General features: G+C 43.3%; 1 protein-coding gene across 1 annotated transcript in view; it reads left to right on the top strand.

The window, feature by feature from the left end:
• LOC122555733 (glypican-1-like) overlaps positions 1-17,386 on the top strand; it is a 192,444-nt gene that overhangs the window by 64,865 nt on the left and 110,193 nt on the right. Inside the window, exon 2 of the mRNA XM_043701793.1 lies at positions 16,450-16,608. Coding sequence (XP_043557728.1) covers positions 16,450-16,608 — 159 coding nt within the window. The remainder of the gene's footprint in view (positions 1-16,449; positions 16,609-17,386) is intronic.

The raw sequence follows: 17,386 nt of genomic DNA, 5'->3' as shown, positions 1-17,386 counted from the left end.
CCTCTCCGCCCCCACTCCCTCTCCGGCCTATCACCCTCACTTTAACCTCCTTCCACCTATCACATTCCCAATACCCCTCCCCCAAGTCCCTCCTCCCTACCTTTTATCTTAGCCTGCTTGGCACACCCTCCTCATTCCTGAAGAAGGGCTTATGCTTGAAACGTCGATTCTCCTTCTCCTTTGATGCTGCCTGACCTGCTGCGCTTTTCCAGTAACACATTTTTAAGTTAAGTGTCTGGATTAGCAGTCCAGCGATAATATCACTAGACCATTGCCTCCCCAACCACTTCTTGATATCACGTGGAGTGAATGGAATTAGCTGAGGACTGGTATCTGTGATGCTGGGGACAACTGGAGGACGGTACGATGGATCATCTACTCGGCTTTTCTAGCTGAGGATTGCTGTGAATGCTTTCCGCCTTATCTTTTGCACAGATATGCAGGTTCTTTCATCATTGAGAATGTGGACCCTCCAACTCCAGTGAGTTTAGATTAGATTAGATTAGATTAGATTCCCTACAGTGTGGAAACAGGCCCTTCAGCCCAACAAGTCTACACCGACCCTCCGAGGAGTAACCCACCCAGACCCATTTCCCTCTGACTAAAGCACTTAACACTATGGGCGATTTAGCATGGCCAATTCACCTGACATGCACATCTTTTGGATTGTGGGAGGAAACTGGAGCACCCAGAGGAAACCCACACAGACACAGGGAGAATGTGGAAACTCCACACAGACAGATGCCCGAGGCTGGAATCGAACCTTGGTCCCTTGTGCTGTGAGACAGCAGTGCTAACCACTGAGCCACCGTGCCACCCTAATTTGTTTAATCATCCACCATCATTTCCTATACTTTTACATGGAGTGTGAGCATTGCTGACATGATCAGCATTTGATGTAACCAAAACCGAAATCGCTGGTAAAACTCAGCAGGTCTGCCAGGATTTGAGCGAAAGCAGTGTTAATGTTTTGAGTCCAGTGACCAAGATAGCGATGAAGTAGCAGGGCATTCTTTCTTTTGTTGTTAGCTTTTTTTTTTGGTTTTCTCATTCATCTTTTCTTTGGAAACCCTAGTTTTCAGGGATCAACACTCTCAAATTTCAGAACCAAAATATAATCCTGGAGATGTTTATGGTTCTATTTCATTGTAAACACTAATCAAAATGAATACTGATAGGTAAATGCTCAAACTATTTTCATATTTAAGGCTTGTCTTTACTTATTCAGGCGGTTGAAGTGATAGGATTATAAATGACAATTAATGTGAATTCTTTGATGTTCTTCATTTTCACTTGAGTTTGTCACAACAGTCACTTCTGGGCCCAAATCAGACAACTCCTCAAATGTTACCCATGCACAAGTCGACCCATGCCTTTGGCTCCAGAAAGTGGTCTTAGAAAATGTGACACTGACGTGAGTGCAGGTGACTATTGTCAGCCCTCCAGAACTTCCGCAGAATCTCTTAAGATTCGAAGATGAACTTCCTGAGCACTGCTGTGAGCAATCCGGGAGAAAGATTGCAGATTTCTGTTTTCTTTGAGCACCTGGTTATCAGTGTAAAATTGTTGGAGAACTGGAAGCAAAGACTGTTTATTGGAAACATTGGTTGGCAGAGGGAAATCATGTAAAATGACTATCCCCAACCAGAGTTGGCAACCTTAAGGAGTGGTGCTCCTGGTGCTCCTGATGGCTGTGGATGGTGGGACCAACAGGGGCGGGTTGCCATTTTGGTTTTATCAGCCAAGAGTATGAGTGAATTGATTATCTAATTTGCTGTTTAATCTTTGGTGATGTAAGAGAGTGTTCATCATTGAGCTAAAGATGGGGCAAGTTGGGTATTAACCAGTGGATTGCCTTGGTAACAGAGTGCCACCTTCACAAGAAGGTGAGATAGAAAGGAGCGAATAGCTTAGCTGTCTCTTAGCTATTGTACCTTGGGTTTCATAGACTCATAGCATCCCTACAGTGTAGAAGCAAGCCATTCGGCCCATCAGTGACTCTGAAAACAGCACCCCACCCAGACCTACACACCTATGCTTCACCTGTAACCTTGCATTGCCCATGGCTGGTCCACCTAACCTGCACAAACCCGGATGCTGTGGGGGATTTAGCGTGGTTAGTCCACTTCTTTGGACTTTGGGAGGAAATGGGAGCACGCAGAGACGGGGAGAATGTGCTAACACGGGACCCTGGTGTTGTGAGGCAGCAGTGCTAACCCCTGAGCCACCTGTTTGGGTGCAGTTTCTAGAGAAGGCATTTGATCAAATGACACTGTTAGATTCGGCCAACGCAATAATGGAAATGATTTTCCTAAATTGCTTTTTTAAAAATAACTTTTGCAAACAGAACGCTGGGGAGAATAATTACAGCTGGAAATAGTAGCAGGTTAGTTGAACTTATATGGCTTAGATTTGTCAACTGGATATTATGACTGCAATGATTATTGCAGCATGCAAATAAAACTGAGCAGAAAATCGAAGCTCCAAATTAATGTGGGATAGGAAAACTGCTGGCTCTCTCTGTGTAAAAATGTTGTTGAGCATCAAAATGTAAATGTGTAAAAGCAAGATATGTATTAATATAGCATCCTCCATGACCACTGGGCCTTCCAAAGCAGATTATAACCAAAAGAGTACTTTTGGAATGTCATCACTGTTGAAATGTAGGAGGCACCCATAAACAGCGTGTGATCATGACCAGATTATTGACGATTGTGATCTGGGTTGAAGGATAAATATTAGCCAAGGAATCAAGGGTCACCCCCGATTCATCATCTAAAGGGTGCTGTGAAAGATGGCACCTCTGTTATTACAGTACCCTTCAACACTGCACGAAAGTAGTAGCTATGATTGTTGTACTGAAGACTCGAGCATACCTTGAACCCACAACCTTCTGATCTAAGCATTGAAATGCTCTTAATTGAAGGATAGATATTTGCTCTGACCCCATGGAATCATAGATTCCCTACAGTGTGGAAGGAGGCCATTCAGCCCATCAAGTTCTCAATGACCCTCTGAAGACCAACCCACCCGCACCCACCTTTCTACCCAATCCCTGTAATTCCACACTTTTCCCATTGCTAACCCACACATCTCTCGACACTGTGGGCAATTTAGCATGGCTAATCCACCTAACCTGCACATATTTGGACTGTGGGAGGAAACCGGAGCACCCGGAGGAAACCCATGCAGGCAAAGGGAGAATGTCTATGTGGAGTTTGCGCAGTGACCCAAGGGAGGGGTTGAACCCAGGACTCTGGCACTGTGAGGCAGAAGTGCTAACCACTGAGCCACCATTGCCACTTTTGCAATGTAGCTTTGTGATCTTTGCATCACATTTTTATTTCTCATCTGAAAGATGGCACCTCAGAACTGGCACACATAGCAGCTCTCTTGAAGCCACACTCTTCTGACTGAGAGGCTAGAATGCTAGGAATGGAACTGCAGCTGACGAAGGCATATGAAATGGCCTTTACTTGTGTTTTCCACTGCTTTGGCGCCGGAATAAGAAAGGGTTTTACAGCTGTTCTGGTATGAAAATTGTAGTGTAGTCTTGGCATCAGATTCACAATTACAGAAGAATGGAGCTAAGTGCTAAAATAGAATGTGGAAAGATTGTTCTCCCAGACAGTGAGTCATCCCAATTTGTTAACAAGACATGATGAAAATATATTGGAAAGTGTGAAATGGATTAAATTGCAGGAACTCTTAAGTAATGCTGGCTTATGGTTCCGTGAACCACTGGAAACACATACCAATGTTGAGCTGCTTGGTAGAGTTGGACGTGAATTAGGAACCTTGCCTCTTCTTCAATTTAAAAAAAATGCAATTTCTCAGCCTCACATCAGTTTGATAAAGAGTCATCTGGAATCATAGAATCCTTACAATGTGGAAACAGCCCTTCGGCCCAACTAGTCTGCACCGACCTCTGAACGGTAACTCACCCAGACCCATTCCCCTATCCTATATTTCCCCCTGACTAATGTACCTAACCTATACATCCCTGAACAATTTAGTATGGCCAGTTCACCTTTGGATTGTGGGAGGAAACCCATGCAGTCGCAGAGAGATTGTGCAAATTCCACACCGACAGACGCCCAAGGCTGGAACCGAACCCGGGTCCCTGGCGCTGTGAGGCAGCAGTGCTGACCACTGAGCCACCATGCTGCCCACTTGAAACGTGAGCTTGCTTCCTCTCATGGATGCTGCTTGACCCACTATGATCTCCAGCCTTTTTAGTTTTCCTCAGCCTCACTTGTTCCTCAACTCCCACTTTGCTCTTTAGCTTTCTCTTGCCTCGACTCTTCTCCCCTTCCTAACCTTGTCAGCCTCTCCCCTTGCCCTTCCTTTTACATTGCTTCCCCCAGCTACTTCCCCACCACTGTCACTTCCATTAAGCGCTGCTCCTTCGCTGTACATCATCCTACATTCCTGCAACCCGCACCATAAAAGGACATTAATAGGCCTTTCATCACTCTTTTACATTTGCCTGCAATTCTTCAAAGTGTTCAATTGAAAGGCTTTGAGGTACTTCCTGGGGCATAAGCTAAGTTGTTGTATGAATGCTAGTTCTTGCTTGTTAGATTTGTGGGTTTGGACCAGTGTTTACTCTTCGTACAAGAATAATGCTGCAGGATATTTCTAACTATTTTCCAATAATGTTTCCTGTTGGCTTTGGCACAAGCTGAAAAGTGTTTTGATTCCCTCGAAAGGAACCATCATTTTCGTTGTCAAAGGTATCGTTTTACCTGTGATACCAGAAGAATGGATATCGCTGCAGGTCATGCAGGAGAGAAAGATTTGCATGTAAATGGTGCCTTTTATGTCCTGCTCGACAAGTAGTCCATTTTGAAGCATGGTCAGTGGTGTAGTGTAGACATTTTGGGTGCGGGGATTAAATGCCTGAGTTTGCAGATGACACAAATCTAAGTGGAGGTGAGAGTAGTGAGGAGGATGCAAAGATGTTTTGAGGGGACTCAGAGAGGATAAATAAATGAGCAAATATTTGGAAGAAGGAATAGGATCTGAATTAGTAAATATATTATCATTATTCATTCACTGTCGCTGGGTCAAAGTCTCACAACTCCCTCCCTCTCTAATAGGATTGCGGGTCAACCTACACTATAAAGACTGCAGCTGTTCAAGAAGGCAGCTCACCACCACCTTCTCCAGGTCAATTAGGGATAAGCAATTAATGCTGGCCTAACTAGTGAGCCCCTCACCCTATGAATAAGGGATATCGTGATATGGGGCAGGCTGTTTTGGACTTGAATGAGGATAAATTTCTTCACCCAGAGAGTGGTAAGCCTGTGGAAATCTCTGCCACAGAAAGTGGCTGAAGCCAAAACATTGAATGTTTTCACGAAGAACGTGGATATAGGTCTTCGGGTTAAAAACTTCAAAGAGTATGGGGTTAAAGCCGCACTACGGTTCAGAGTTGAATGATCACTGTGAAGAGCTGAATGGGCTCGATGCTATTTACTGTGTTTATATTAAAAAAACATTAAAATGAGAAGTGCAACGTACTTTTATAGGAAAAACCAGAAATATGGGTTAGTTCTTGAGTGGTGAGAGACCATATGGAAAGGATGGGATCACAAGATGCAAGGGTGGAAATAGGCCATCTAACCCCATAGAGTCTGCTCTGCCAATCATTGGGACCATGGCTGATCCGATTGTCTTCAACTTCACTTCCTTGGATTCCTGCACAATGACTACACAAAGTATCAGAGGAACAAAGATTCAAGGTCACTGCACAGGCACTTAACCAGTGTCACAGACTGATCATCTAACCAAATACCTTGCAGGCTCTTGTAGCCATGGGCAAGTATGGCAAACTCAAGCCCAAGGTTCTGTGTTCAACCTCCGATGCCAATTTCTAACCACCCGACGCCTGGAGGAAGAACACCTCATCTTCCACCTTGGGAGCCTCCAACCACACGGGATCAATGTGGATTTCACTAGTTTCCTCATCTCCCCTCCCCTCACCGCATCCCAGATCCAACCAATCAACTCAGCACCGCCCTCTTGCACTGTCCTACCTGTCCATCTTTCTTCCCGCCTATCTGCTCCACCCTCCCATTTATCTCTCAGCCCCTTTGGATCCCCCTCATTCCTGATGAAGAGCTTATGCCTGAAACTTTGATTCTCCTGCTCGGAAACTGCCAGCACCACACGTTTTGACTCTGATCTCCAGCATCTGCAGTTCTCACCTTCTCCCAAAGTCAGTCTCCGTCTGACTTGCTTTACTGGGGGAATGGCAGGCTGAGATCAAAGTGAGTGTTTTTATTTGGAAATGGCAGGCCCTGACTAGCAGCTGACTGATTACTGTGGTTGTCATCTCTTGCTGCTTGTCAACATGGGAGCAGACAAGTATAGTGTGGTATTCACTAAAGGGTTTGAGGTGGCTGCATTGGCCATGCCTCAACTGTTCTTTCAGTTTCATTAGAAGAAATGTTGACCACTGAGGACCTCAGGATAACTAGTTAGCACGGATATTAGATTAGTGACAATAATACATATGTCTGAGCGATTTGGCAGCTTGGGGAGGTGGGAAAATCTGTCCCTCTCTCACAACTGCATTATGATTGTTAGTTCTTCCAACCCTGCTTCCCTATAGTTCTTCTCTGGTTGCCGAGAAGGAGATTTTCATTCATACACACTCCTCAATCCCCATCAATGCTCCTTGAAACCTGGTTGATACTCAGACAGACATATTCGCTGCTCATGTATCCTTTGCAGTATTGTACACAAAAATGTGCACACTCCCTCCCTTCCACACCAATTTTCGGATGTAGCCTTGCAGACTGTATCTATCTGCAGCATATAAACTTAGAAGACCCCTCAGGCCTGCTTCACCATTCAGTCCGATTATCGCTGACCGTTGAACTCAATATCCTAATTCCACCATCCCCTACTCCCAGCCTTAGACCTGCTCTTGTAGACGCAGTATTTCAATAGATGGTCCAGTTAGCTTCTGGTCAATGGTAACCCCCACGAGGACATTGATCATTTGCAATGCCATTGAATGTCAAGGGGAGGTGTTTGGATTCTCTCTTCTTGGAGATGGGTATTATTATTACAGTCAAAATCCATTAATTTGTCCAAGTCTTGATGCATTTGGATGTGGATCGATTCTACTGAATTGTTCTAACTTCAAAATGGTATATTTGAAGTTTGCCTGGTCTTTTCTCATAACGCTGGGAATCGGATTGCCATCTTTCTGTGTATTCTGCTTGATACTTTACATGTGTCCATGATGTCAACTAAGGTGGAATGGATGTGTGCTGTGGAGGTTATGATCCCTCTGGGCACTCAGTTGAGTAGCAACTAATGAGACATTATTCACGCCCATTTTTATATCAGCCCAGCTCAGCCAGACAAGAAGGACTGAGGCTGGCTGATGCCACCAGTATGAAAGTGTAACTTCACTCTTAATCTTTGCACCTTTCTGACAACGCAACAGAGGCAAGTGGCATTTGCTTAAAGTCAAATTGTCTTCACCCACAGTGCATTGAGCGTAGGAGTAGGGAAGAGTTGAAGAAAGTGCAGATGCTGGAGATCACTGTATGGTACTGGAAAAGCACAGCAGGTCAAGCAGCATCTGAGGAGCAGGAGAATCAACATTTTGGGCATGAGCCCTGATGAAGGCCTTATGGCCAAAACGTTGATTCTCTTGCTCTCAGTGCTTTTCCAGCATCACACTCGGGACTATTAGAGTAGGGAGGTCATGCTGTGGCTATACAGCTCATTGGTTAGACCTCTTTTGGAATGCTGCTTTCAATTCTGGTCTCCCTGCTGTAGGAATGATGTTGTGAAACTTGAAAGGGTGCAGAAAAGATTTACAAGGATGTTGCCAGGGTTGGAGGGTCTGAGCTACAAAGAGAGACTGAATAGGCTGGGGCTGTTTTCCCTGGATATTCAGACGCTGAGGGATGACCTAATCGAGGTTTATAAAATCATGAGGGGCCATGGACAGGATAAATAGGCAAAGTTTTTCCCCAGGTAGGGGAGTCCAAAACTAGAGGCATAGATTTAAGATGAGGAGGGAAAAGATATAAAAGGAAGAACTTTTACATGCAGAGGGTGGTGAGTGTATGGAATAAGCTGCCAGAGGGGGTGTTGGAGGCTGGTACAATTTCAACATTTAAAGTGCATGTGGATGTGAAGGGCAGGTTTAGAAGGATATGGGCCAAATGCTGACAAATAGGACTAGATTATTTTAGGATATCTGGTTGGCATGGACGGGTTGGACCAAAAGGGTCTGTTTTCGTACTCTCTAACGTGGTGCTATTGCACTATAACCAATGCATATGGCAGACTGGCTATACAGAAGATGCTGAAACCCTGTGATCAGCACTTATACATTAGGCTAAACCATTATGAACCGTCAGGGACATTATATCAGAACTGAGTACATTTAAAAAGATCAAAATGGCGATACAGGAACAAAAAGTTAGTAATTAGTAGATACAAAAGGATAGATGGACTTGCATTTAAATTGAATCTTTAACCTTTTTTTAATCAATCCTTAAGCACTTCATTGCCAATGAAATATGTTTGAAGGCTCCTTACTGTTAGAACATGGGAAGTATTGCAACCAGTGTTCATACAGCAAGCTCACACATGTAGCAATGCCATAATGACGAGATATTCTCATTGTTTTTATCAATGTTACTTGAACTAAAGGAACGTTTGCATCAATCCATGTCCACCCTTCACCTAGATGTAAAATATCCCAAGGCATTGCTTTGAGTAAGAACAATAAGGAGTGCTGCTTAGAGACCAGGTCAATATTTACCACTCATTCACCATCATTTAAAAAAAAAATCTATTAATCTCACATTGCTGTTGCTGGGATGTTGCTGCACGTGCATTAAGTACCATGTTCTCTACTTTTACAATGACACAAATTTCATTTGTTGTCAAGTATTTGGGAAGTTCTGAGGTTCTGAAAGGCGTTATATAAATGCAAGTTCTTTGTTTGTACTATATACACAAAGAGACTTTGCTGATGACTTCATTGGGGAGACAGACTTGGAAAAAGTTAACACTGTTGATGTAATGAGGCTAAAAGTGAGACACTCAATCTCTCAGCACCAGGGTTAATGACGACCTTTATTGATGCTAATTACATTCCCTTTACCAAATGCTGAAGTGGCTGACTTGTTGTAAAGCTTCACCTGTCAGCACAATTCAACATTCAAAGCTATAATTTAACAAAGAAGAAATGAACAGCAATGGAGAAAGAAATGGCTGGTTGTGTTAATAATAACTCTTTCCACGGTTTAAAAATAGAAGCTGGAAATGTCGCTCCCTCTCTTTAGATAACATGCTAACCTTCGTGAGTTCGTGTCCTATTATTCATCACCCTCGCCATTCATGCTTAACCTTTGCAAATGTGTTACGAGGTCATTTCTGAGCCCATCCCAGTGTAAGCACCATTCAGCGTTTTGAATATCGCTCAGCCTTCCAAGCCCATGTTGCGAGCTAGGCCTGAGATAGAGGACAAAAGGCTGAGCAGCGAAACATCACAACGGCGAGTTGGAACTACTGCACTTACCACTGAGTTGTATCAAGTTCACACAGAGACAGTGTGTGTTGTAAGAAGAATGTGTAATCTCTCTCAGAGGGGAAGATGGGGTGGAAGGAGGCAAACAAGTTAGTGGCCCCCATATTCTCCCACTTGCTATCATCCTCCCCCTCCCCCATTTTCAGCTATTTGACATTCCACATTAGATTAAATCATGGCACAGTTCCAACCACATGAGACCCTTTATTCTCTTTATTTAAAGGAAAAACAGAAAAGACAATTATGTTTGGACCATGCCTTTCATGATGTCGCAATGTTGAAGTACTTTTGAAATGCAGTCTGTGTTGTAATATGAAGACCATAGTCGCTAATTTGTGCACAGCAAGCTCCTACAAAGAGCAATGAGATAATACGCAGATAATCCTTTGCAGTAATTCAGATTGTGGAATTCCTGTAGGATAGGCTAGTGAGAAGAATTCCCCTTTTCCTCCCCGAAAGAGTGCTATGAGATGTTTTGCATCTACCTGAGAGGGTAGGTTCGTTTTCTGTTCAACATCTCAACAGCCCCTCTTCTTCCTCACGCAGCTCAGGAAATTCAGCATATCCATAAGGACCCTCGCCAACTTTTACAGATGCACCATGGAAAACATACTATCCGGGTGCATAACGGCCTGGTGCAGCAACTGCTCTGCCCAGGACCGTAGGGAGCTACAGAAGGCTGCGTGCACAGCCCATCACAAAAGCCAACCTCCCATCCATGGACTCCATTTGCATGTCTTGTTGCCAACATGATCAAAGACTCCTCTGACCCTTGTAACGCTCACTTCCATCAGGCAGAAAATACAGAGGTTTGAACGCGCGCACCAGCAGGTTGAAGAGCAGCTTCTCTCCTGCTGTTATTAGACTGATGAATAGATCTCTCTAACTTCAAGTAATGTTGATCTTGCTTTTAGCACCCTCGTGTGCAGTGTAACCTACATACCTGACTCTGTCTAAGCACTCTTTCAGCTCTATGCCCTTGTTTTGCTATGATCTGCCTGTACTGCTTGCAAAACAAAGTTTTTCACTGTACTTAGGTGCACAAGACTCTGGTAAATCAAATCAAATCAACATTTGGCATCTGAAGAAATGTTGCACACAATTGTAGATTACTTCTGTTTGAGCTCTTGTGATGCAACAGTAGTGTCCCTCGCTCTAGGCCAGGAGGCCTGGGTTCAAGTCCCACCTGCTCCAGAAGTGGGTCCTAACATATCTGAACAGGTTGATGAAAAATACCTAAGTTACTTCTGGTAAATTGTATGGGGATTAACCTGGGATTCACTAAGCCCCTACAATTAGACATGGACTAAAACTGTAGGGTTAAGATTACCAAAGGTTTTGACAGATGGAATATAATGTGGGGAGATGTCATGTTGTGTGCTTTCACAGGGATATTAGAGCTGAGTATTATTTACATGGAGAAAGACTGCAGAAAGCTACAGCACAGAGTGATTTGGGAGTCCTCTTACATAAAAAGCTAGCGAGTAGGTATAGGGGAAGGCAAATGGAATGTTGGCCTTTACATCAAAGGGAATGGAGTATAAAAGTAGGGAGGTTCTGCTAAATCTATACAAGGCATTAGTTAGAGCACATCTAGAATCCACTGAACAGCTTTGGGCTCCTTATCTAAGGAAAGATCTAACTGGCATTGGAGGCAGTCCAGAGAAGCTTCACTCGGCTGATCCCTAGCTTGTTGGGACTGTCTTATGAGGAGAGGTTAAGAATGTTGGGCCTGTACTCAATAGAATTTAGAAGAATGAGAGACAACACTATTGAAACATCCAAGATTCTTGGGTGACTTGCCAGAGTAAAAGTGGGAAGGTTATTTCTGCTTATTGGAGAGTCTGAGACCAGGGAGCATCATCTGAGGGTAAGGGGTCACCCATTTAAGATAGAAATGAGGGGGAATTTGTTCTTTGAGGCTAATGAATCAATGGGATTCTTTATTCCAGAGGAAGGAAGATGCTAAGTAATTATTTGTATTCAGGGATGAGATAGACAGAGTTTTAAACAATAGAGGAATCTGCAGTAGTGGGGAAAAGGCTAAAGGTGGAGTTGAGGATTGTCAAATCAGCTATGGCTTCATTGAATGGTGGAACAGGATCAATGAGCTGAATGGCTTAGTCCTGCTCCAACATCTTATGGTCTTATGTTTATGCTTGGAATGTGTAACTGCAAATAAATATCCAAATGTGTAAAGGTTGTCTTCTGTACAATCCCTCACTGACTGAGTTTGTGAATGAACATTGCACTGCCTCACCACTGTAATGGAGCCTGGATTAAGTACTCACCTCTGGAGAGTGTGATTAGAATCTAAGTCTTCAGGGGGACCATAGTAATGTCACTGGACTCGTCATCCCAGCATTATGCTCTGGAGACACAAGTTTGAATCCCTTCAGGGTAGCTGGGGGATTTTAAATTCAATTACTGCGCTTGCCATTCTGCATTTATGACTCTCTGTGATGATGACCATGAAACAAACATTGATCATCACAAAACCCCATCTGGCTTACTAATGTCCTTTTAGTGAAGGACTCTTCTAACCTGGTCTGACCTACACGTGACTCTTCACTGCCCTATGAAATGGGCAACGAATGCACCCATCAAAGAATTTTAAAGCTTCTGGCTTGGAGACTACACAGTAAAATCTCTTGGTCGGCTGTCCAAGGTGGCAGTGGAGTCAGATTCCTGAGCTGGAGCTCACCCTCTCCATCTGTCTCTTTTCTTGTTTCCCTCTGTCTTTTTGCATTTTAAAAAATGTTTCTTTTGACCTCCCTTCCTCGTGCGGCATCAGCAACGTCCGCGGTGTGAGGCAGCGCGGGCTCTCAGCCTCAGCGTGGACTCTATTCCTGGCCATGAGGTGAAGTCTGGCATGGTCTGGATTAGTAGGACGATCATTCCGAACTCTTATTTCTTTCATTTTGTCTAATTTATTTGTCTAATTTATTGAAGGACTTTTTATTTATTTTATTTTTCTGTTTCTTTTCCTTTAAGAATTTGTATTCGAGAATCTGTACCTAGGTAACTAAGATGGCGACTTACATACTCTTTGCTGTACTTCCATGAGTACATGTGACAATAAATTCCTCTTTGTTCCTGTCATCACAGATGATCTGAGGCAGTTGCTATGGGCTATATCAGTCTTGTCGGCCAATGTGTAGAGCTGTGTACTATCTGCCCCCCCACCAAACTACCTTCCCACCTAGCAGTGCCTCCATCTGCATTTGTCATATCAATCAGGCCCAATGGGTGTTGCGACTTGATAGGTTCAGGTTATTGCATTCCGTTATGTTTTAGTATTTACATTTTCTATCCTGTTTATCACATAGAAAGATGTTTGTAGAGCTGAGATGTTGAATTGAAGTAGCCCGAATTCCTTCTGATTGACATTCAATAGATTTGCTAAGGAGCAAATTCTCTACTTCTCCTGGACCTCCACTTCTAAGGTGGATGGAGTGAGAACCACAGACCTGGCATCAAGTACTTTTCCTCCACATGCACACCAGCCACAACTTTCAGGCAGTGCTGCATGACGATAGTTTCATGACATGGAAACATCAAAAATAGGGGGTAAAAGTAGGCCATTCGGCCCTTCGAGCCTGCTGCACCATTCAGTATGACAAGGCTGATCATCCAACTCAAATTCCTGTTCCCGATTTCTACAAATGCTCCTTGACCTTGTTTAGCCTTCGGAGTTATATCCGATTCCTTCGTGAAGGCGTTCAATGATTTTGGCCTCAACCATTTTCCGTGGCAGAGAATTCCACAGGCTCCCACTCTTTGGGTGAAGACATTTCTCTTCAATCCTTAATTGCCGATGCTGTATCCTTAGACTATGACCTGACTTCTGGACTCCTTGGTCATTAGGAACATCCTTCCTGTGGTTACCCTGTCTAATGTTAGAATTTTATATATCTTTTATGAGAACCACACCCCAGAATCATCTAAACTGTAGTGAACTTTAGCATAACTAATCCAGTCTCTCTTCAAACATCAGTCCTGCCATCCCAGGAATCAGTCTGGTATAACTATAGGCAATGTGAGTAAATAGAAAGTGTATTTGAAACCGGTCATGGAGAGGGTGGTGAACTGTCAACAGGGGAGCTTGGGTTCCCCTCTCACTTGTGCTTTCAGCTTGAGTCACCTGTCTGACAATCGGGAGTGGGGGAGCAGCTGACTTTTCTCCCTTGCCAGTCCACATTCACAACTCTGATTGCACTGGATGAGATGGACAAGGTCCAGGGTTGCACCTGTGATCTTCAGCAAAGTGTCTTTACCCAGGCAATGCTGGGGAAACTCAGCAAGTCTGGCATTATCTGCGAAGAGAGAATGTTTCCATTCTGGTATCGCTTTCAGAACTTGAAGTTTTGCCAGACTTGAACCATTAACTGTGTTTCCATCTGTGCAGATGCTGCCAGACCTGCTGTTTGTTTCATTTCCCAGCAACTTCAGTATTTTGCTTTTAGGTCAAGTATCTTTTTCCCACTGCACTAGGGTAGCCCAATTGTTGCTGATGGAAATTCAACGTTCTGAACATTGTTAAGTAGCCCATGGCTCAGTAACAGAAACTAGTGTTTGCATGAAGCATACAAATTAGGTTTGTCTATGCTACTGTATCTTCTATGGGGCGTTAGTCCAAGTGCCATGATTATTTTAGCACCTAGCTTGAAGAGGTGGTTAAAGATAGCTCCTCATTAATGTTAAATATGCCTGTTGGAAGAGCTAACAAAACAGCCACTGGAGAAATTACCATAGGCCACTGGTGCTTTGGTAGCTTAGCTGGGGTTGCTTGAGGAGAGGGGAGAAGCTGATTGGATGAAGAGCAATAGTCTTTTGTAATTGAGGAGCCTCAGATGGAGCGCTGAAATATGCATTATGGAAATTTCCACACCAATCAAAAACTAAAATAATCTGATTCCCAAACCAGTTGGATTGGAGCCATGTGTGAGCTGTTTGTTTTCAATTCTTGATGCTGAATGAGTCGGATTGCATCGTGTAATAGGCCCTACCCATTGCTGATGAAGGGCTCTTGCCTGAAACCTCAATCCTCCTGCTCCTCAGATACTGCCTGCCCTGCTGTGCTTTTCCAGCACCACACTCTCGACTCTAATCTCCAGCAACAGCATTGCTCACTTTCTCCTACTAAGCAAGTGCATGACAAGTAGAAACATAGGAGTAACTAACTGACAGGAGACCAAAGTGCATCTAACTCAACTTCTTGCGATTGTCATAATACGCAGTATTAATCCAATTGTTGATGAACTACGGCAGTCACACACACATCAATTCATCTACTAGACATGTGAAGAAAGCACCAATGGTGCAGACAGTGTTCCAAAGTTACCTTGCTACTGTTACTGGTGTGAATTTGCTTCTGATAGGGTTAAATGTATTGCGATAATGTTCATGTTATCACCCCTAATATAAGAAACTGGCCCCACATGTTGTCACAGAGAAGAATCCAAAAGATTCTTATTGCAACTAGCTAATAAATACAACCATTACATTGCTGAGGCAAACAAAGTATTTGGGCTAGTATGAAGCTAATAATTTACAACAGAACAGCATGCTTCTAATATCATGACTCGATGTCATGCTTCAAGTGATCTGAGCTCAAATGGAGTATGAGATTATTGGACCTTCTGGTAACATGCTGTAATTTCGTGATGATTTCATAAACGTGTCCTTAAGTTTATATTGATCGTGAAACATAATGAAACACTTACCATGTCATTTCACAAATTATTCAGATATTTGCTCAAGGCTATCTCGTTTGTCCCACTTACCCTCTCTTTCCTCATTCCTTAAATGCCTCACAAATATTCCTTCTTATCAAATTCCCTTTGAATTTTTTTTTGTTGAATCTGCTTCCGACATTTTTTGAGGCAGTACATTTTGAACCATTCATTGTCTCTTTGCAAAAAAAAGGTCTCCTGACTCTCCCTCACTGTTGGTTTTTGCCAATGATCTGAAACCCTGCCCTCTGCTCCTTCCAGTGGAAGCAACTTCTCCCTATCATTTTTTTCAGAGCTCCTTATCATTTTGAACACCTATTGACAAAGCTTCCCTAGGGGTTCCTGGGAAACAGAAAACTTTTAAGTATTCCTTCACTTCCAGTGGGCTATTAGAAGATTACATTTTGGGAAAATTTGAAAATACTTTGACTAGGGCTTTTAATTGGTTCAGCCTTTTCACTATGACAATATTGTGGCTTTAAGAGGTATAGTTTGTCCTGTTATTTTTTGAAGAGAGGTTTTAAGATACAGGTGCCATGCTGTCTATTTGATTCTAACAGAGTAAACAGTTTGTTAGGCCTTGTTTTTTTTTAAATGTTGGAACAATAGAAGCAGCCTGAATCGGTGGGGTCAAGCTCCCACAGAACCAGGACTTTTAGTTTAAGTTTTTCAACAGCGGTTGTTGCCGGAGGTCTTGAAGCTGAGTTTGGAAGATGCAGTAGGTCTCTTCCCTCCTGCACTCTGAGTTTTCCCTATGTTTTTCCTCCTGGACTACAGAATTGCATGTGAGACAATCTACTTTTTACTGAATTTGCCATTAGCAAGGGTGTGTTTATGGGATGTTGCTGTTTTGGAACGGTTACCTGTTTGGTAGTTAAATAATCTGTTATTCTTTAGGTTTTCCAATAGAGTTGTGATTTTAATTTCTTCTTTCTTGTGTTGTATTTTAACTTAAGTGAATTAATATAGTGTGTTTTGCTTCAAGGCTGGTAGTTTAACCAATGGAATGCAATGCCTTACACTTACCTTTTAAATAAGAAAAAGTTAAAGTCTAGGCTATCTTCTTAATTTTTTAGGGGGTTTGGTCTGGTCCATAACACTATCAAGCTTCATTCTCACATTTGGATGTATGTTGTGTTTCAGGAGAGCACCTGCGGATCTGCCCACAGGGTTACACCTGCTGCACGAGCGAAATGGAGGACAACTTGGCCAAAAGGAGTCTCAGTGAATTCGAGGCAATGGTGAGGAATGCCAGCAATGCAGTGCAGATGATGCTCACGACGCAACACAACAGCTTCGACAGTAAGTTCTCAATGTCCTGCAGGTTGTCCCATGATCTAGGGCAAAGCCGAATGGGAGTAGAGTCATGGGGGGGGGGGGGGGGGGAAGGGAAAGGGGGGTGTGAAGTGGCATGCAGGGAGGAAGGAGCTGCTCAGATTCAACCCAGAATACTTGGATGAGACCATGAGGCCATGAGATATAGGGGCAGATGGAGACCATTCAACCCATCTAGTCTGCTCCATCATTCAATGGCTGATAATCCTCAAATTCACTTTTCTTCATAATCCTTGATTTCCTTACTGATTAAAAATGTTTCTTTCAACCTTGCATTTATGTGATGACCCAACTTCAACCATAAAGAATTCCACAGGTTCACCATCCTCTGAGAGAAAAGATTCCTCCTCATTTCTGTAAGTGTGTGGCTTCTTATTCTGGGACTATACCCTCTGGTCCTAGACACTCTCACAAGAAGAAGCAACTTTTTCGCATCTCCCCTTTTCAAGTCATCTTAAGAACCCTGTATGTTTTAATGAGGTCACCTCTCGTTTTCCTATATTCCAACATAGGACCAATCTAATCTACCCGTCCACATAAGACACTCCCTTCAACCCTGGTATCAGCCTTTTTTTTTCAGACTGCCTCCAATGCATATATCTGGGCTTAAGAGCAAGAAGACTACCACTGAGCTGAAGTCACATGTAAAATATTGGATAAGTTGGAATGAGTTGTGCACAAGAGGTTTGAATTATTTATTCCTTGAGCACTGGTTACCGAGAGGGGTTTCCATATGGGAATCTAA

This window comes from Chiloscyllium plagiosum, chromosome 13 (genome assembly GCF_004010195.1).
Source record: "Chiloscyllium plagiosum isolate BGI_BamShark_2017 chromosome 13, ASM401019v2, whole genome shotgun sequence".
NCBI lineage: Eukaryota > Metazoa > Chordata > Chondrichthyes > Orectolobiformes > Hemiscylliidae > Chiloscyllium > Chiloscyllium plagiosum.
Note: the sequence above shows the minus strand (reverse complement) of the source record. Positions and strands in the feature narration are given on the sequence as shown.